At 35.4% G+C, this 22822-nt stretch overlaps 1 protein-coding gene across 7 annotated transcripts in view; it reads right to left on the bottom strand.

Moving 5' to 3' along the window:
• sema6cb (semaphorin 6Cb) overlaps positions 1–22822 on the bottom strand; it is a 269311-nt gene that overhangs the window by 93501 nt on the left and 152988 nt on the right. For all 7 annotated transcript variants that reach the window (XM_087285827.1, XM_087285830.1, XM_087285831.1 and 4 more), the window contains 1 exon segment: positions 717–913. In XM_087285827.1, the coding sequence (XP_087141953.1) occupies positions 717–855 (139 nt within the window). In that variant the 5' untranslated portion in view covers positions 856–913.

Here is a 22822-nt window from a genome sequence, read left to right as displayed (position 1 = left end):
GTCAGGATTGCCTTCTGAGGCACAAGTCATTTATTAAATGAAGAAAAGAACCATGCAGCTTCTTTTACCGTAGTAAATTCCATTTTTACTGTTGATATTTGGCGCCAGTTAATCAGGAAGAGATGATTTTGGTCGCTTTGATTCATTGGATAAAAACACTGCTTTATTCGCACATCTTTTATGCTGTAATCCAGTTTTGCGCTTAAAGTTCATTTGCATTTTTAGATGGAAATATATCTAGTGACATGGACACTGATGTTAAAAGGCCGTGGCGATCAGCTGCTCCATAAAGATGGCAACGTGATGAGAAAATTTGCTCTGCAGACACACTCATGTCTAGATCCACAAGTAACATTTTTGCAGTAACAGCTAAAAGAAGAGATTAAACGTCACCTCACAAACAAGCCAGTAGTCAAAGGTCAAAGGGGAAACAAAGAGTCAGTGAGTCACCACAGATCCGATTCATATCGGATAAATTTCCACATATGAACAAGGCCAAAATCTGATTTGAGTAAATCGGAATCCATGAGATTTGTTCCTGCTTACACATACTGTACATGGGCCATATCCGATCTGTGCCACATGGGAGAAAAATAAATAAAAATCGGAATTGAGTCACTTGAACAGTGCAGTGTAAATGCGGCCTTTGAAACCCCTATTATGGATTCACATATTTGATACTGATTTATTGTTCAGCACTATTTCAGAGTACTTACGTTCACTACCAACGGTCCTGATGGGCTCCAGATCCTGAGGAAAGGGTGTTGCACCATGGCACAGATGCTTTAGGCAGGTGAGGGTGAGCATGAGGGTCAAGGCCAAAAGGGGCCGCGACCCCAAAATCACCAACCTCATTTCAGCTACAGCATAGAATTCAGCCACACAGCATGACCCAGAGTAGACTGAAGACCACCTGAAAAAAAAAAAAAAAAAACAGAGCCATGATGACAATGGTCACTGGGAAGCTCACAATAAATAAGATTTATTTGCTCTTATATATGACTGAACAACTTGTAAATGAGACTAAATGATTGTGAAAGTCATTGGTGTGCCATTTCAAACAGGCATGACTTAAAATTGCGCTAGCTACTCTTATACATCCAATTATTTGAAATATGAACTGAGGCTTTCAAGCTTTAGAAAGTGTTATAAAATGGTTCATACAATTTTACAAGACTTGTAATGCAGTGCATGAGTCATATGTACTGCTGTAATGGTTATTTGGCTTAATTTCGGAAGCTTGAAAGCATCGCCATGTGGACCAACTGCCTAAATAAACAGCAACCAGTGTGAGAGAGGAAAGTAAGTCAACAGTGGGTGTAAATAATGATTGAATTTTCGCTTAAATGCAATTTAGTATGCAAGAATCCTGCAGTCACACCGAGTTGGTGGAAGTGCAGCTCTTATTAGCACGTCCGATGTCATAATGAAGAAGCAGAACTCAGAAAAAAAGAGAAAAAGAGAGCACAATAGGTTATTTTATAAGGCCCCCAGCCTGGGGGACACCTGGCTCATTGACTCGGACTGTACAGTCTTTCACAGGTGACTTAACTCAATTAACCGCAAAGGCTGCTGGGATGCCGTCGCAGTCTGTCAGCTTTTACACGAGGCCAACAGGGATGGATCAAAAACTTATTTTCAGAGCAATGGAGAAAAAAAAGAAGAAAACTCTTCTGCCAAAATGTCCTATTGAAAGTGGGCTGAATTATTAATGACCGCATTGAGTGTTTGTATTAGATTCATAATGGATTGAGATACTGACGTTAATGAGTTTGGCATCAGGTTGGTCTACATGATACAAAGGACAGACTGTCCTTTAGTATAGTAGAGCTCAAATGGTTTTGCTTTAGGACGCAGGGTTTATATTGGAAATTAAGTGCTACTGATAACAAATCTGGAATCTGAGACTCTGCTGTTCATTGAAAGAATTTGAATATTCATATCTGATGCTTCAGCATATGAACTGAACATTAACTACAAGTATTCTAATGAGAAATACACACTTTATACAGTATGATGAACAGATTTAACTCAGGCTACTCAAGCTTATTCACATTTAAACAATGACCAATGAACACTCATTTCAACCTTCAGATTTGCTCAGAATGACAGTACGTAATATTTTTATAGTTATTTTAAAACACTAGAATTCATATTAAAGTGCATATTAAAGGCATATTAGGTTAATTATGCAAATCATTGGAAAAAAGGGATTTGTCTGTAGCCAATTGTATGGGGGCTATTGATTATTATTACAAAAATATTTTTTCTAAACTATATATATATATATATATATATATATATATATATATATATATATATATATATATATATATATATATATATATATGTATATATATATATATATATATATATATATATATATATATATATATATATATATATATATATATATATATATATATATATATATATACACAGTATATATAGGAAATACTGTAAATAATGTCCTTGCTCTGTTAATTAATTGAAAAAAATATTTTTTAAATAATTAAAATGCATAATTTTGCTTTCAACTACACTCAAAAATGACTTCTGCTGCTAATTCAACCTACTTATTTAAAATCAGTTGAAACAGCAAAATTCTTAAGGCTTTTTTTGAGACGACATAATTATGTTCAATCCACACACCACATCACTACACCAGTTGATTGATGGAGAGGAGACAGGGTGATAAAACCAGTTATAAAAAGGTGATGGTTAGAAGGCCATGATGGACAGTGACCAGTGGGCAAGTTTGGCCAGGATGCCTGGGTTTAATATTCTTTTTCAAATGACATCCTGGAATTTTTAAAAACCACAGAGAGTCAGGATTTAACATCTCATCCGAAAGACGGCACTCACTGAGCAGAGTCCTCTTCACTATCCTGGGGTGTTAGGACCCACACAGACTGCAGGCTGAGGGCCTTCTGCTGGTCTTACTAACACTACTTCCGGCAGCGTTGTGGTCTAGGTACTGCTTAGCTTCAGTGGGCAATAATGAAGAGTTGCAGAGAGCTAGCTGCTGGCTACATGAAGGAATTGTTTGGAACTCTGCATTTATTACTGGGTATAAACTATATCCATGCACATTTTTTTAATAGCACCTTTATTAATTTTTTTTTTATACTTTTTTATATTTTTATTATTTATTTTAGCTGCAGTTATTATAATACATGCATACATATTCAAATCTGACTTAAACCCATTTGAAGGTGCATGGATTATCACAAAATTATTTCCTCCATCTCTGAGTTTTTCTTGTACACATGAAGTTTTGCACTGCGACTTGACAGGGCATTTATTTACAGACTGAGATGATGCACCTCTATTTTTCCTGGATCCATTTTGAAAGCCTTCTCACATATGTGGGTACGCCTACGTTGTTACCAAAGCAACCCATATGCATAGGTTTGGTTGTGTCTGCAAACACACAGATCTGATCTAATTACTTGAAATTAATAATACAGACTTAACCAAACAGAACAGAACAGAACAGTATCTGAAATTAGAAACAGTATAGTACATTGTGCTACTAAGATTTAAATGATCAGCCTCTATTTTTAGTTCATCAACTTAAATAAACATCTTACTTTTGCAGTAATCACACACACAAAAAAAAAAAAGATATACACCCTCTCAGGGCTTTATAATGGGATATTTTGTGTGATGGATTAGCTATACTTAGGGAACGGAGTACAGGGACAGGCAGTGACGCTCCTAATGGAGCACAACACACACTTTTCTACAACTAAAACAGCACAAAATGTGAAGCAGCATCTTCTCCAGTACAAAGCTGAAAGGATCATGGGGTCGTTTTCATATGGACACAAACAAACGAGGATCATGACAGCCGAGCACAAGCTATACCATCCGCATGTCTTATGACTGCAGATCCAAAGCAAAAAGTTGAGCTGCTTTTCAAGGAACGGATCATGAGAAAGAGATCATGTGAAAACTGATAAGTACAGAACGAAGATAAACTAAAGTGGGAAAAGCATAGGACTATTAAACAATTCTTACTTGTGAAAATATCCCCACCTCAAAAATCAGAATCAATTTCTGCAGAAATAGCAAGCGGTGCGATGATGCCAGGGTGTTGTGGGTGGTTGCTAACTGTTATTCTATTTTTTTCCCAGTATCTTTTTATGCATCAACTACTATAGAAAAGAAAATCAGCCAGATTGCTTAGAAAAAATACTAGCACGTCTCTCCTGAATAAGCCCCATGATTTGAGGCCTCATTCATGCCTGTAGTAGAAATGCTGTGAGACAAATTACAGCGCACACTAAAATTTACTACTTTTAGCCCCAATGAGGCGGAAGTGCTAATAGTCCTTTCATCTGAACTGTGATGAATGTCTGAGAGACATTTACTCACTCTCATTCCAAACCCGTAAGATTTTCATCATCTTTGGAAAACAAATTAAAATATTTTTCAATTACATGTTAGAGATGTGTGTCTCTCTGTTTAAAGTCTAAATCAATGTATTCATATGAATCCAATACATATAAACAGCTATTATTCACATCTGCGATCAGAAACATAACCATGCCTAATTGACACAAGAATTAATCCCATGGGTTCTTACTCTAAGCAAGCACGCTTGAGATTAAGTGACCACATTTGAATAATTTGAATGGAAAAAATAAAATAAAATTTCTAATTAAGTATGCTCGTCTTATAAACTGATAAGAGTTGGATTAAACTGTTCCGTTTATATGGATTTGTTTAATCACACGAAGGTAAAAGTTTTGAAGCATTAAATGTTTTAGCTGAATAGAAATCTTCCAGATTCAAATTATTCAAATTATTTTCACCCATGTAAAAATGAGTGTACAATGACACAAAGGTAAGAAAAATAAGTCAAATTGAATTGATGGAATTGGCCAACCTGATTTCACCTAGTGGGACATGTTCCTGGATTAACATCTATATTAATCCTAGAACAACATTCCAATCAGCTAATTAGAATAAAGGGATACATTTAGCATTTAAGTTTAGGCTTACAGTTAAGTTTATGCACTTCTACATGATGGTTATCAAACTATTATTCCCCTCTGATTTTTGGAATAATTTAGTTATGGTTGATCTTAGACGAAGGGAATAGGTGGATTACATTTTTGAACAAAAATGATGTTCCAGGATCAACATAAGATGTTTATCCAGGATCGCATCATAATTGGCAAAATCATGACGTGTGTATGTAATGTAGTCATACAACACAACACAACACAACACAACACAACATAACACAACACAACACAAAAAAACAAATCATGACACAAAACAGGTTAAACAAAATACATAAAACAATGCATAACACAACACACTGAGCGCAACATAACATAAAAACAAAACAAAACACATTAAACAAAGTACAACACGATATAACATAACAACATAAAACCAAAACATACTGTAACACAAAACACATTAAACAGAACACAAAACAAAGCACAACACAACATAACACAAACAAAAAACATTAAACAAAACACATTAAACAAAGTACAACACTACATAACGTGAAAAAAACTAAACAAAACACATAAAACAAAACATAACACAAAACACATTAAACAAAACACATGAAACAAAGCACAACACAACATAACATAACATAAAAAAACAACACAAAACAAAACAAAACATAACAAAACACAAAGCGCAAGACAACATAACATGACATAAAAAAACAAAACACATTAAACAATGCATTTCACAATAAACTATGCGCAACGTTAAAAAGCAAAACACAAAACACATTAAACAAAAAAAACAAAAAACGTAAGAGAAAGCACAGCACAACTTGAAACAAAATATATATTAAAAAAAGAAGCAAAACACAAAACAACATACAGTAATAAACTATTTTTATTTTAAATTCTAGAAGAACAGTTCTAAAGCATGCATGGCTAAACTATGAACAATAACACCAATAACGTGCATTAAAATTAATTAATTTCCATTTAATGCTGCTAAAGTCCACAAATAAAAGGACTCCAAAAATATTTCAATGTCTCAGAGGAATCAGGTCAAATTAATCCTTAACAAACTCTTGTCCTACTATTTTTTAATAAAGATGTCCCTTTCGCTCAAGGCGAAGCACTCTTTAGAGACCCAAAAGTTTGAGACCTCAGCGTCGTTGTGCAGATAAGACCAGACAGCCCGTTCCTCCAAGCTGCTCTCTCTGCTGCCATTAATACATGCTCCAAATGGCATCTCAATCAGCACTCAAGGCTGATGTGAACACTGATAGAACTGGGAAACCAGTGAACGTGTCCCTCAATTAATTAAATGACCTAAATGGATTTGGACTTAATTACTTCCCCTCAGCTCACTCTCTCTCTCTATCTCTGTAAAGCTTTGCAAATCACAGCCAGGATAAAACAAATCCAGATTCCAACAATGCTTTACAACAATTGGCACAATGATTCACAATCAAGTCAGTCGGGAAGTTTGCAGCCAAGTTTTAAGTCAACGTCACCCTTTATTGCGCAGAGAAAAAAGCAAATGACCCCAATGTGAGTGTTTTTCTACTCAATAACATTGACGAGACGTTTGTGGTGTTCCACATTAGCAAAAAGATCAGTTGTTGAGTTGATAATTTTTCAAAGCCTCTTAACAAGCATATATAATGCAGAGAACAACTGCTTTATAGATTTTAGTTTAACGTCAGGACATCACTGCTCACTGACTTCACATATGAAGCACACCAAAAGAGATCAATAATTCAATAATAGAGATTCAATAATAGAACAGACATTAGCTTGCTAATAACCATTTCGTTTGGAACACAAAGTGGTCTTCCTCAAGGGGCTGCTTGACGGCTCGCAAAGCCAAGATCTCCGTTGAGCTGATTTTAGATCTCAGTATGTTTTTTGAAGACTATAAAGTATAACTGCGAATAAAACAATTAATTCCAAGAGCTGGTGTGTAGCACACTGATGAGTATAAAGGCAAATCTGCATATAACCAGACCATTATTTTACAAGAGATTCAACTCAATGAAAATTCACAAACTAGGCAACTCATGTTATTTTGGAATCATGAATGTGCAGAGAAAAAAAAAGCAAACGGCCCCAGTGTGAGACTTCTGCTACTCAACAACATTGCCGAGACATGACTTTCAATCTTTTTAAATGACTTTCAATCTTAATTTAAGAAGCAGAAGTTAATTAAGCAGAATGCCGCAGCAGCTCTTTTCCGTACAGTGAAAGTTAATTTAAGACTTTTTAAAGGTCCCATGAAATTTAAAAATCAGTATTATTAAATCAGTATCAGTATTATTATTGTTTTTTTTAGCATATCTATAAACTAGTGTGCCCCAAAACAGACACAATTTGCATCTAGAAGATGTAAAACTAATATAAACATGTCAAGCGTGTAGTTTGTCACTTTTACCCAAATGTACCAAAGGTTGGTAACACTTTACAATAAGGTTCATTAGTTAATGCATTTACTAACATAAACTAATCATGAACAACATATGTAAAGCATTTAATAATCATAATTGAATATTTACTAATGCATTATTAACATCCAAGTCCATGCTTGTTAACATTAGTTAATGCACCATGAGTTAACATGAACTAATAATGAACTACTGTATTTTCATTAACTAACGTTAACTAACATAAACAAATACAGTAGTAAATGTATTGTTCATTGTTTATTCATCTTAGTAAATGCATTAATTTTCATTAACTAATGAACCTTATTGTAAAGTGTGACCCAAAGGTTTTATTCATGTTACTCACAGTACAGTTTCTTCTTGCATCATAACCAATCAAATGCTCTTTAGTATTTAGACCACACCCCCTTCAAGACACTTTTCGTTTGATGCACTTGAGCTCAACCACTCTCACTGGCACAGCGATGATAAAAAATAAAAAATAAAAAATAAAAAAAAAACACCATTGGATGTTTTTTTAAAAGGGGAGACATTTTAGACTTTTACTTTTATTCAAATGGCCAGATTGGGTTAGTGGAAAAGAATTTCACTTTTCCCATGAAAAAAAAAGTTATTTCCAAGCCACATATTTTAAATAATGTCTCAAAATGCAAACCCTAGCACACATACAGATTTTTTTCAACATTTCTTTCTCAAAAAATTGAAAAGTTTTTAACTTCAATAAACTACATGTATGCATAACAATCTGTCCAGGTCAGGTTGTTGTAAATACATTCAAAATATTAAAACAAATTGTTTAAAAGGGAAAAAATAAACCCATATATGAGAGGTTAATACAGTTAAAAAATAAAATTTGATTGAGATGGATTGTTGAGATTGGACAGATGTAATGCCGATTTACTGGGGCATACAAAAACCATTTAAAACCAACAACAAAACATTTCAGTGAGTTTAAGACTTTTAAAGCCTGAAATTTTGTTTTTGAAACTTAAGACATTTTAAAACATTGCGAACACGCTGTATCAAACTTATCAAAATCCCAAAAATGACAGTTCTTTTTGGACTTTTTATTACAGACATGTATTCATAAGAAGTAGCGTTTGATATTGTATATGGTCCTGAATCTCTGTGGTCATTAAAAAATCCCATGGTACTTCTAGTGAAGGGTAGAGGTGTAACCCCGGTGTCCTGGCAAAATTCTCTCCATCGGCCCTTACCCATCATCACCTCCCAATCATCTCTATCCACCAAATTGGCTCTATCACTGTCTCCCCACTTCACCAATAGCTGGTGTGTGGTGAGCGCACTGGCGCCGTTGTCCTGTGGCTGCCGCTGCATCATCCAAGTGGATGCTGCATACTGTTGTTGGTGAGGAGAGACCCCCCTCATGATTGTGAAGCACTTTGGGTGTATGACCATAGATGATAAAAGTGGTATATAAATACACATTACATATCACAAAAAAATAATAAATATTTTTTTTGACCACCAAGCAGTTAACTTTTCTTTCTTTGGGCAGGTGGCTTGCACAAATGTGTGTGCGTGTTTGCAAACTGTTCACGTCTCTTGCGCTCTTCTAATCAGTGCACATTCATGTGGCGTTTGAAGAGACGCAAGGCACTGATGAGCAGACAGCTGTCGATATGTGACTAAACCCCTGCTTATCCCTTTCTTCCTCCACGGGGTCAGATCTAGCCCAATGTGGGCTGGACGCCCGGCCCCACTGCGCCTCCCTGCTAAATGAGGCAGAGCGGAGGAGAAAAAGAGGAGTCTGAGGAGGAGAAATCTCTTGAGCTCAGGATTGATTATCCGACATTCATTTGGATTTACCAACAGCTCCTTGGCTCGCTGTGGGTTCCACGACAAAAAGAGAAGAAAAAAAATAAATAAAAAAAATTTGAGAGGCGAGAACTGAAACCCTGCTGGGGACAGAGAAATCTAAAGATGATCTGTACTACAGTATTATTAATGTAACCGGATGTTTATGTTTGCTTGAGATTTTATAAACAGCATCTACTCTCCATTTGCTTTCTGTTTCTATAAAGATTTTGCAAGCTGCAGTTTCGATCTGAAAACTTCCATTTAAAAGAACTGAAACAAATCACTTCAAATAAAAAAGTTGTGCTACAAATAATCCACACACACACAAACACTTTATAAAAAACTGAATGAGGGGAATGTTTGGTTTGGTGCTTTATTTTTGTCCATCATGAAAATTAACATTATGCTTGGTATTTTAACATGACGTTAGAATCACAAGCATGTCTGTGGCCAAAGCTCTTTTGAGATCCCTGTATTTTATTCCTCCAGATTATTTACTCTTTGTATTCAACTGAATTGCTGCAGAAAGGTTCATGCAGAAGGTTTTTGGTTAATTTTAATAGTTATTTTAATACTGAACAGATGAACTGTGAGAAGAATAACGTCGTTGTACCCCTAAATGTATTTTTAAACAGCATCATGGGATATAGGTAAAAAAAAAAATCTGAATAAAGCTGAAAATTTTCCTTATAATGTAATCACGATCGCAGAATGCAATCATCGCTTAAATCATATTCATATTGCTTGATTACGCAAGTATGAAACTTGGGATGGAGAAAACTAAGGTGACCTGGCAGCAAGGAATACATTTGAGTCTTATTTAAGGTGAAAATCTCCCACAGCTTAGAAAAAAATAGTGCTATACAGAAAAATGAAATAAAATGAAAAAATAAACAAAATTCACAATATTTATTTACTGCGTCATGCCAAGGAATTTTTTAGTTGCTTCTGACCATTCTGGCACACACGTTACTCACACCAACATACCTGCGATAAATGTATGGCTGCGTCCGAAACCGTATACTTTCCTATATAGTATGTGAAAAAGAGTATGCATGCAGGTTTCATTCATTTATTTTCTTTTCGGCTTAGTCCCTTTATTAAACACAGCAGAATGAACCGCCAACTTATCAAGCATATGTTTTACGCAGTGGGTGCCCTTCCAGCTGCAACCCATTTCTGCAGGTTTCAGCAAGTCGCATATATGACTTTTTAAGGCCTTTAAGATGATTATGACTTAAATTTCAGACATACACATGGCTAAATGCGTAGTTATTTTTTCTAATGGCAGAGATAAAACATTACAAAACCATTAAAATCAAATGTGATCATAAGGAAGATAATTAAACCATTTTGGAAAATAGAGTTAATAAATAAACTTTTGTTAAACATTTTATTTTGATGTATTGCTGATGACTGGTTGGGTGTTTGCCTGATTGGGTAACTTTACATGGACATAAGAAAATTAACACCAGTTTAAAATGATTTAAGACCTAATAACATATTTTAGTGAATTTAAGACTTTTTAAGGCGTAAAAGACCATCTGATACCTTGTAGTAGGCAATTTCGGATGCAGCCTATGGTGGACATCCTAATTTCTTGGCCCTGCCCTCAGGCCATACCATTCAAAAGGTCCAATATATTTAAAAAGTTCACACTTAGCTATTGCTTGAAATAATTAGCAGATTTGGCATGCTGCCTCAGGAGAGAACCCTGAGCTCGGAGATACTTAAGCCCAGGGCTCCCACCTGGTCATGTAGCAAGACAAGCGGTCCAAGCTCAAATAGATCTCGAGATCTCTCCCTGGTAAAGGAGGAAAAGGGTAATGGGGTGGATGGGGGTTTCTTTAAAATGAAGATAAGAAAGGTAGGATGAATGGGCTAATTTATTGGAGGCTAGAATTCATCTGATTGGTCCAGCAACGATTTTGGATTAGACTAGCAATGATTATTGATGTGGGACTAGCTGTGATCAATCATATCACATGCTCCTCTCAATTTTAGTATATAAAATGTCATTTAAAGCACTGCTGAAAAACTTTTACACAGGGAATAAAATATTTCCAGTACTATGTTTTCTACAAACAATAGCTGCAAATTATTTCACACTTTACCATCAATACCTATTTGTGTGTGTGTGTGCCCAACAGTCCATTTATGGTCACAGAGTATCTCCATGACAAATATCATCCTTACCTGCCTGAATTTACTATCATCAATATGCACATTACTTTGACAGAGCAACCTATCCACATTAGTCTTAATCATAAAGTAGAATCATGCTATCTACAATATAAACCTGTTTAAAAATGTTATATATCATGAAAAGTGTTCCACAAATAAACGGAATTGAAAAGAATGACGTTTTTATGGCGTGTGACCTACATGCTCGTATCGCTTTTTAAGAGATCCATATTCATTTATAGGTTGACTTTGTTTAACAAGCCAGGCTTTTATCACTGCTGGCTCTCGATAAAAAATTGCGATTAAAATCTCACACGGACGAATTTAAATTCCATCAGCGGTTTAATACCTGCTTAAGGAGACATGGTGTCAGCCAAGAAGGGAGAGAGAAACATGATTTTTAATTCGAATAAGTGTTAGGCGCTCTTTAATGGGATTCACCCCGCTTTTGTCCCAAGTGACACATGAAGAGGACACACTTCGCTCGCTCCGTCTCCCGTCCTCTTCCGCTCTGGGACCCGTTCGCACCCTCGGAAGCAGAAATTGAATGAGTCTTCTCTCTGTATACATGGGCCAACATAATAAAGGCTGGTGTCCCTGGGCTCTTCTGTCATTTCAGACACGATTAAGCACATTAGTGCTTGGGCTCTCCACGGCCCATTACCCAGAAACCCCTGCTGTCAGGGACCCACAAGTAGCTGTGAACGGGGGCAGAGGCCGGACTCTCCCTAACAATACTTATAGAGCTCCTGGAGTCCAACTGAGTCAACTTCATTCCAGGTTGATAAGATTCGAAACCCCTGCGTGAGTTTATTGAGGCAATGGGAGCCCCTGGGAAGCATTTTTTTTAATTCAATAAATTTCCGATGCGAACCCGTCCAGAGAATTTACATTAGTAAAAAAAAATACATAAGAACATTTGGTGTGGAAAACTGCATTCACATTGCTAACTGTATGATATTTGTGAGCTTAAGATTTAACTGTAATTATTGGATGTTTCATTTTGAACTTATATTTAAACAATGCCCGTTTGCCTTAAAGCAACAACAAATTACATTAAACTAATTTAACACAAATTAATTTAACATTAACTAAATTATTTGGAGACCAGTTTATCAGTATGAATACATTTCTGATGATTGATTGTGAACTAATATTTAACAATTTTTAAAATACAATCTGTGCGCTTTATTCTACACGAATAAATTTAACAATAAATTAATTACTTGGAGAACAGAATTGTTATTATTATTAAATATCTGATGTTTGATTGCAAACTCATATTTAACATATTTTGATAAGAACTTTAAGCTTTATTTTAACACTAATTAATTTTACATCAAAATATTTATTTGTAGACCAGTTTGTCAGTATTTATAAATATCTGATGTTTGATTGCGAACTAATATTTAACAATTTTTTAAATAAGATTTGTAAGCTTTATTTTACACTAATTAATTACTATGAAGTTAATTATTTTAAGACCAGTTTGTTAGCATTAATAAATATCTGATGTTTGATTGAATATTTTGATGTTAAATTAATTAGTATTAAATAAAGCTTAATGTTCTTATTAAAATGTGTTAAATGAGTTCGCAATCAAACATCAGATATTTAATAATAATAACAAACCTGTTCTCCAAGTAATTTATTTATTTTTAAATTAATTTGTGTTGAATAATTTTTAAATAAGATCTGTACGCTTTATTTAACACTAATTTAACATTAAATAAATTATTTGGAGAACAGTTTATCAGCATTAATACACATCTTTTGTTTGATTATGAACTTTAACAAATTAAAGTTTAAATAAGATTTGTAGGCTTTAAAAAAATTCAAATTAATTTAAAAATATACAGGTATAATAAAAGGCCTCATTTTAAGTCATTAACTAAAGATTTGACTTATTCATTGGTATATGGAATAACTGGATGTTTAATTCTGAAGTTCACTAATGTTTAAAGAAAAAACCCTTTACTTGTTTTAAACATTTATGAGATCACCATAAAAGAAAGTAGTTCTTTTTAAAATGTTGGAAACCTGTGACCACGGACCAACATACTACCGTTTTTTTTCCTGCAATGGAATTCAATGGTTACAGGTTTTCCGTTTGCTTCAAAATAACTTCCTTTGTGTTTGAGTGAAGAAAAAAAAACTTGAGGGTGAGTAAATTATGAGTAAATTGACAATTTTGGGTTAACTTCCTCTTTAAATAATGCATGTATATGCTTTATATAACATACCATTTCTTGGAATTAAAAACTAAGGGGCGATTTTGAGTTTTTTGAGGTTGTAATTGATTGTGCATCACACAATGTTTTGCACAGACACCCAAAATACATGTCATACGATAAACCTGTTCATACTGAACACTTTGACACAAAACTCCCCGGTGTCAGTAAAACCATTCATTAAAAATTCATTAAAATGTGAAAAACCTACTTTTGCAAACTAGTCCCGGGTTTTTTGCTCAATGGCCACGAAATCAGTGTTGTATGACTCTCTGGGCTGCCTAGATCAATAGTTATTAAAAAAAGTTTAACTTTCAACTTTGGATATCTATAAATGGCTCCTTTATAAAAAGGATTGTGTCTATAAAATGTGAACAAAATGTTCCACAATGTGTTTCCATGTTGTTTGTAGCCAAATTTCGCAGTAGCAGTCTGTTGTGTGGCCCTTTGGCATCCAGGCACCTGTTACCAGTGACATTTCAGTGAAAAGGGGGTGTGGATGGGCTCTTATAGGTTCTGTCAGTAGATAAACACAGCTGATTAGTCTACATTATTGCAATAGCACTTTAAATTACACCCTTCAACCCTGCAATGATGAGAAACCTTCACTGAATGCCTGTTTGTCACACAGAGATTGAAGCTAATTGCTGACGAATCGCACATACAGCATCTGGGGCTCTGGGCTGGAGAACATCACTTGAATTCATGCCTGACTAAAACCCACAAGTCAGTCCATTCAACTAAAACAAATACACTGGATATTACATTCAGAGCTGTGATCAAAAATATTTACCCCCTCCATAGATCAATCTAAAAAAATAGTTTTTAATTTTGCATCTATTTTTGGAAACTCTAAAACAAGTCTTATTTAGCTTGAGATGTTGCACATAAATAAATCTACCTCATGCATGTGTTAAAGCGGAGAGGTAGATCATAATATTTAAATGTTCAATTAAATCAATATTGTTATTCTTGTAAGTATTGTGAGACTATAGCTAAAAAAAAAAAAAAAAAAAAAAAAAAAAAAAAAACCAACAGTTTGTAGATACATGACAGGCAGCCATCTGAAATGTATTTCCCCAGAAAAATTTTTAGGATGTTGATCTAAAAGGGCAATATAAAGTTTACCAAATGTTTTTAATTTAATCCCAAATACTTGCATTATGACAGCATGAAAGAAGGAAAGTGAATAAGAAGAACACTATATATGTGTGGCCTTCATGTCGGGACACCTTGCCAAAAAGCACTCTAGACCACTCTTTCAGACCAATGTACAATATCGGTAATATGTTTTGGGGTAAAAACTGCAAAGTGCACAAGCTCCTCGACAAGCATGAAGGTAGGCAAGTGTTATATTGTTACAGGGATGTTTTATATGTAACTTTATGGCTACACTTTTGTAATCCTAGATGTGTAAGGCCATATTGGTAAACATCGTGATACCTTAGGTGGTCAAAAATATTTATCCTCTCCACAAAGTGTATATATATATATATATATATATATATATATATATATATATATATATATATATATATATATATATATATATATATACACATCTATTTTTGTAAACTCTAATACAAGATCTAATTAGCTCAAGTTGTTGAACATAAATAAATCTACCTTGTCCATGTGTTAAAAAAAGCAGATCAAAATATTCAAATTTTCAACTAAATCAACATTTTTACTAAGTCTATACAGTAGCTTCTAAAAAAAAGGACGCTAACAGTTGCTAGATACATGGCAGGCAGGCATTTAAAAAATGTTCTTCCAGAAAACATGAGCATGTTGATGAAAAAGGGCAATAAAAAGATTGCCAAATGTTTGCCCTTAATTTACTCCCAAATACCTGCATTATGAGACCATGAAAGGAGAAAAGCAAATAGTAAGTAAGAATAACACTAGATACAGTATGTATGGCCTTCATGTCAGGACACCTTGCCAAACAGCACTCTGGACCACTCTTTCAGATCCATGTACAGTATCTGTACGTTGCTTTGGGATAAAAATGGTTGAAGTGCAAGACTCCAAGACAAATGTGACGGTGGATCAGTCTTATATTGTTACAGGGATTCTTTGTATGTAACTTTATGGCTACAATTTTGTACATCTTGATGTGTAAGGCCACATTGGTAAAAATTGTGATACTTAGGTGATCAAAAAAATTTATCCTCTCCACAGAGTGAATCTAAAATCTTTTTTTTAAAAATGTTTTTATTTTGCATCTATTTTTGGAAACTAAAACAAGATCTAATTAGCTTGAGTTGTTGCACATAAATAAATGTACCCCATGCATGTGTTAAAGTGCAGAGGCAGATCAAAATATTTAAATATTCAATTAAATCAATATTTTTAGACAGTCTATCTGGTAGCTACTAAATAAAGGACACTAACAGTTGCTAGATACATGACTGGCAGCCACCTGAAATGTGTTTTCCTGTAGAAAACATTTGAGGATGTTAATGAAAAAGTATAATATAAAGTTTGCCAAAAGTCTACTCTCAAATACTTGCACTATAAGTACATGAAAGGAGAAAAGCTAATAAGAACCCTAGACATGTGTGGCCTTCATGTTGGGACACCTAGAACCCTAGACCCCTCTTCCAGACCCAGTACAGTATCGGTGCCATGCTTTGGGGTAAAAAAAAATGCAAAAGGGCACAAGCTGTGAGGTTGGACCAGTCTTATATTGTTACAGGGATTCTTTAACCCTTTAACCCCCCAACCAAGAAAAAAAATTTGGATTGCATTTCTTAACTCCTAATGTCACTAGTTAACACACTTAATGCATTTTTTTTTTCAACACATCCCAAAATTTCTAAAATATCAACTTCTACCAAATAGTACATATGTCAGTTTATGGTAAAAGTACCGGAATTAATACATGTTCTATGAAAAATCGAAAAATCTGAAGTGTAGGACAATTAAAAAAAAAAAAAAAAAACATTTTTGAACAATAAATCATCTTGATTTTTTGAAGTATGGCATAAATTATTTCCGATTCTTATTTAATATGATTTTGGTTTTACTGTATAAAAAAAAAAAAAAAAATCAAGTGTAGTAGTGCAACAGGATTATGTTAGAAAACCAACAATGCTGTGTGTGTTTTTAGATGACTTTAGCAGTCATTATTTAAAGCAGTCAAAATATGGGCAACCATTTGGTAGAGCAAGATACAATTTTGTAATCCTTAATGTGTAAGGCTACATTGATACAAATTGTGATATCTTAGGTGTATAGACTGATGCTTGACAATCATTGCAATTCCTCGTAGACAATCAAGCCCAAAGAACACATCCAAAACCACTTAAGTAGCTTGTTCAATATCCAGGTTGAAATCTCATCAAAAACTTTTGATGGAACCTAAAGAAAGCATTGGCAAAAGCGAGAAAAAAACAACAAAGATTATCAGCCATTTGGAGGTTTTTCAAAGTAAAGGAATTGGCCAAGATTCCAAGAAGTGACAGAAGCTTGCAATCACTTAAAGCCAACATTTGTTGGATGTTACAAAGAACAAAAGATTTTCTGATTAATTTTGATTGATTCTGCACCCAAATATAGAGATAATCTCATGATTTTATTCATTCAACTTCATGTCCTCAATCACACAACTGTATACTCATGTTTTCATAATAGTTTACCGATGCCTTTTTTTCAAACTCTTTTCATAAAATGTTCTTGCAGTTCAAGTGGGCTGAATAATTTCGATTGCATGACTGTACCTGTAGCTGACACATTTATCTATATAACTTGAATTATGTAATTGCTTCTCACATTTCCCTGCGAATAACACTCATGCCATTGGCCTTGAGTTACAAGAATGCGGCTTGGTAGAGCTCTAAAAAGAGCTCTTTTTCAGACACAATCCTGGATTCTAGTTCATCTTTCACCAGGAAATGATCAACAGCTCTCGGGAAAAACAAAAACGAATGAATTAATCAGACGGCGCATGAGCTCTTGTATCGGGAAGAAAAACTCCCTTGAAAAAAACAAGCAGGAAACTGTATCACAGTTTGTGTGTGTGACTTTCTACCACAAAGACAACATTGTTGGATTGAGACCACAGCCGTTGGCCTGTTTATGCCAAAACAACCAATCATTATCACAGACCTGTCCCATGATGTAGTCACATGATCTGGGGGTCACCTAGCAGGCAGATTTGCCCCGTAAACAGATTACAAACCTTCGCCTGGTTTTGTTTTTGAATGGAAATCAATTAGGTCAGTATTCAGGTAGGAATAGCACAAGGAGGGCTTTAAAAAGCCAGATATTCCTGGCACACATTCCGCATGTGTTTTAAACACTAATCCAAATGGCTTCCTCTGCGCTATCAGTCATTTCACTCGCCATCTCACAGGAGACACGCACACGCACACACATAGGAGCCCCTAATTAGATTTCCAGTGAGTGACCACCCTGCTGTTGCTGGGCTAAATTAGAATTGGACTTAAGGAGTGTCGGGCAATTATTGAGGGTCTGGCCCTGCAGAACAGATGACAGAAAGAGAAAGAGCCACATCTGACAGCACAAGAGTCCAGGGGCTATTATCATGCCTCATAAAATAGACACACTCGCCCTCATCCCAAGCCACATATTTTTAAACGTAGTTTTAATCTACTTGGAACAATATAAGGGTATGATGATGGGAGGAGAGGAGGAACTTTGGTAAGTGCACTAACCCAGACAGATATTAATATGCATGCAATAGCAGTGTGTCTCCTCAAGAGCGGAGAGATGGAGAGAATGACAAACAGCTGACATACAGGAAACACGAAGACCCTCAATTGAAATTAGATGAACAATGGGATGGAAGGATGCTCACTGGTCTACTATTTTCTCTCTCTCTCTCTCTCTCTCTCTGTGTGCGTGTGTGTGTGTGCGTGTGTGTGTGTGCGTGTGTGTGTGTGTGTGTGCGTGTGTGCGTGTGGCTGTCAAGGTTACTTTAGTCAAATTAAATGGTAACAGTGAATAAAGGTAAAATCTGTGAAAAAAAACTATTGCAGAATCAAAATAATATGAAATTATAAATATTTAAACATTTTAAAATGTTTAAATATTTATTTTATAAAAACCCATTTATCCACTGGTGGCATATGGAATAGTTTGAAGACTTCAAAATAAAAGTCACTGGAAAAGTTGCATGGAAAAAAAGTTGCATGTCTGACTGTTAGTCTGACAAAAAAATAAATAAAATAAATAAAAAAATGTTGTATACACTGAGGATGCCTTGTGGGTCAGTAAATTATACAGTGTTTTTTGGGTGAACTATTCCTTATAGAAAAAAACTAAACAATATTACACAGAAAAAAAAAAAAACGTTTTCTAGTTAATTCCTGTCATTTACTTTAAAGGGCAACTATTTTACCCTTTTTTCAAGATTTAAGATAAGTCTTTTGTGTCTCCAAAATGTGTCTGTAAAGTTTCAGCTCAAAACACCCAACAGATTATTTATTATACCTTTAAAAATATTGGACATTTCTGCTCTGAACACAATGTAGCTGTTTTTGTTGCCTGTGCCTTTAATGCTGGTTCTCCCTGCTCACATGTGCCTGTGAGAGTGTGCCTCAGTGACGTCAGATAAGCAGGACATTGACAGACATGAAGCAGATCTCACATTACGTTTGTGAGAAATACTACAGTAAGAGCTTTCCCAATGATTATTTAATGTATTTGTTGTGAAGTTAATTCAAGCCTTTCTGCTATGATGATTCACACACAATGTGGTTACAAAGTTGTTTACTTTTTGCACAGCAAATGTAACAGGATACACAGTATACACCACTGTATGACTATTCGTAATGTTGATGTACAAAATATACTTGACTTAACATCCACAAAACTAGGATTGAAATGTCTTCTTTTATAACTGTACTGACATGTGGCTGTGGTGATCAATTACAGCGATTTTACCATCTTTAACTTACTTTATTACAAACATGCACTGTTTTAAAACCGTTTAAACTCATTCTTGATCATATTTGATAATGACTGATGATCAAAACAGGATGAACAGATTTTTTAATCCCAGTTTGCGTGTGTCCTGTCTTGTTGATACGATTATATGCATTACTACGGAGACATGTTAATACGCAGCTGTGCATTAATAAATTTTCTGACATATAATCTGCATATATATGTATAAAATAATTTATTTAAAATATATATACATTTTTGTCCTCTGCAATGATCTTTGCACTAGTTTTACTCTAATGCGAGTCATCTGACACAAGATCTGAGTGGATTCATTACATTTTGCTGAATCATAAATGTCTCAGAGATGCCAGATGCTGGAAGTAGCAGTAATGGCACATTTTATAGCTCATTTCATTGATGTCAAGCGCTGCAGTATGCAGTGTTGATGAGTACTTGACAAATAAATAATGCTAATTTCAGTTATTATTGAAGTTTGTGATGCGAGTATTAGAGAAAAACTAAAACTAAATCTACAGTAAGTAAAACCAAAAAAGTTATAAAATAGATGCACATTATCAGTGACTTAAACTAAGTTTTGTGTGACGCAGAATTTGAGACACTTAAAACACTGTTATCACTAGTTACTCACATGAAAACATCACAGTTAAGCAGTGCATGACATTAAACATTGATATAAATAAATGCAGTCCAATCAATTTGATAATTGCACCAAACTATACTGAATTCAAATCAAATTGAATTAATTTAAAGAAGTTACTGGCCATCTGATTGGTAATGTTGCATGCCACTGTTTTGGGTTCTTTTCTTTTTTTAAAATTTTAAGGCCTACTTGTGTATCATCTAATGCTCACTAGACCGGTAGCATAAATAACTGTTAAAAGAATCAAAGGCATGTGGTGTCACGTGGGTGTCTGGTCTGTCAGCAAGAGGTCGTGATCTTCTCACTATCAATGCCAGTCAGCCAATCCCAGAGGAGGAAAGGGATCTGACTGGGCCACAAGGGTTCTTCCATCCTGACAAGGTCAGTCCATTGGAGAAAGAACTCAAGCTGGCTGTTCCTCTTTTGGGAATGATGGCAGAAAGAAGCCCCATCAGTCTTCATTCATGCCCCGATGACAATTCCTGCTCATCCCATTCCCTGCTGAAATTCCAAGAGGACTGGCTGTCAGCAGGCATCAACATGCATCTCGATTAGCATGAAAGTTGGCACGTGATGTGTCACATCCTGCCACGCGCCGCTCGGTGATGCATATGACACACATTGTGCCGATTACTCTGTAGCGGACGTGTTGTGGCAACACTCATCCCAATGAGCATCTAACAAACTTGACGTTTCCCTCTCGAAAAGGCATCCCCAGCCAGATGTCGTCCAGACATTAGAGAGGACTCTGTGCCAGCCTGCAGACAACGGGCGAACGGATCGATACGAGCACCGACGAGACTCTCCAAAGCTGTCGCCAAGCCAGGCAGACGGTAGCGGCATTAGCAGAGCGCCACCCATCCGTCCCCTGCTTGGCTTGCGTCTGTTTTTCGGACTCACTGCGGCACACATTAATTTTGCAAATCAGTCATTTAGACCGAGAGGAAAATCAATCCGCGTTTTCTTTCTTGGAGATGACCTGATGGCAACCTCCTCAAACAAAAGCCCGAAATTATGCAGCCTTACCTTCCAATTGTCTCTCTTTCTTCTTTGACTTTTAAAGTTATGAATGCAAAATGCACTCCTTTCTTGATCCCTTTCCTCTCTCCCTCTCGCTCATTAATATTTAAGGTTGTTATTTAGAGGCATTACCTGTCTGTATTGACAGAAATTGGAGCCGTCGTCCCCCGGCGGGTATTATAATTGGAGGGTGAAGTCTACGTGCTGGTGGAGAAGAAGGGAGCAAAACATGTTTTTCACCTCGAACATTTTTTCATGTGCAGGTCTATTTTTGTTATCAATTCTGCTTCCTCAGAAAAAAAAGCCCAGAGACTGACTGCTAAAGTCATCACACATGCATACGTTGACTCCCAGAGGAGCGCATGGAGTGGGTGGTTGTGTGCAGGGGTAAGTGAAGATTTTGGGAGGAGGAACTGGAAGAGTCTTTATCAAAGAAATGCAGTGTAGGCTGTCGAAAGCTGCCTGACTCTCTCTCTCTAACCATGCACAGCATGAAGCCATTCCAATTAGAGAGCAAGAACAAGAGATCTGCTCTGATCTCAAAAGAAGACATCAGGACACCAACAAGGCATACATGACAGTCACGCAACACTCTCCATTTCAATAAACAGAGCCAGATCTGTGATACTCAGCACTTTGCTTTGTTATGATCTGGTCCCGTAATATGACTTCAGCTCTAATGATGCAAGGAACAGACTGAAATGCATGTTGACAGCAAGCTCACTCATCTGTCATTAGCTGTGTTTGGCAAGGGAAGTGTTTATGGTACAGGCATGATCTATAACTCGGGAGGCTTGTTGAAGAAAGGTGTGATATTACTTTTCGGAGCAATCTGAAATTACATTTCAGTCAAGCCATAAAAGAGGTCAAAAATCCTATAGACTTCCATTAAAATTGACTTGTGACATATTGTAGGGCCAGAATGTCATACAGAGGGTATTGAAAATAAATGTACAGTTGGAAAAAAAGGGTTACAAAAGAAAGTTTGATCCTACTTTATATTCCGTGGCCTAACTACTATGTACTTGCATAAAATGCAATGTACAGTATTTGTATTGAAGTGTATTGCAGAACACTTCTGGTGCTCATGAGGTGGAATACGGGTAGGGTTAGGGACAGGTTTGGTGGTATTTGTAGGTTAAAGGGTGGATAAAAGTGTAAGGGAAGGTCCACAGTGTAATTACAAATGTCATTACAGAGATTAACAGATGTAATTACATACAGGTATTTAATCAATCATAAGTAGAATGTAAAACATGTATTTACACAATAAGTGCATTGTAAAAATTATGAATTCAGTGTAAATATTATTTAGCTACCTAATATGAACTGGGACTGTAATAGAAAGAAGGGAAGAGAACAAAAAATATGTTAAAAATATTTTGGATAGGAGCAAAAGAGTAAATGTAAAAAAGAAACAGCACACAAAATGTGCACAAAAATTAAAGTACTGTATGTACACAAAAATAAAAGTGCAAATGAAAGAAAAAACATGCAAAAATAGGTACAAAAAAGCGGGTACATACCACTGAGAGAGCAAATAAAAGTAAAAATGTGTGAGTGAAGGAAATT

This window comes from Danio rerio, chromosome 16, assembly GCF_052040795.2.
Source record: "Danio rerio strain M-AB ecotype USA chromosome 16, GRCz13ab, whole genome shotgun sequence".
In the NCBI taxonomy this organism is placed as follows: domain Eukaryota; kingdom Metazoa; phylum Chordata; class Actinopteri; order Cypriniformes; family Danionidae; genus Danio; species Danio rerio.
Note: the sequence above shows the minus strand (reverse complement) of the source record. Positions and strands in the feature narration are given on the sequence as shown.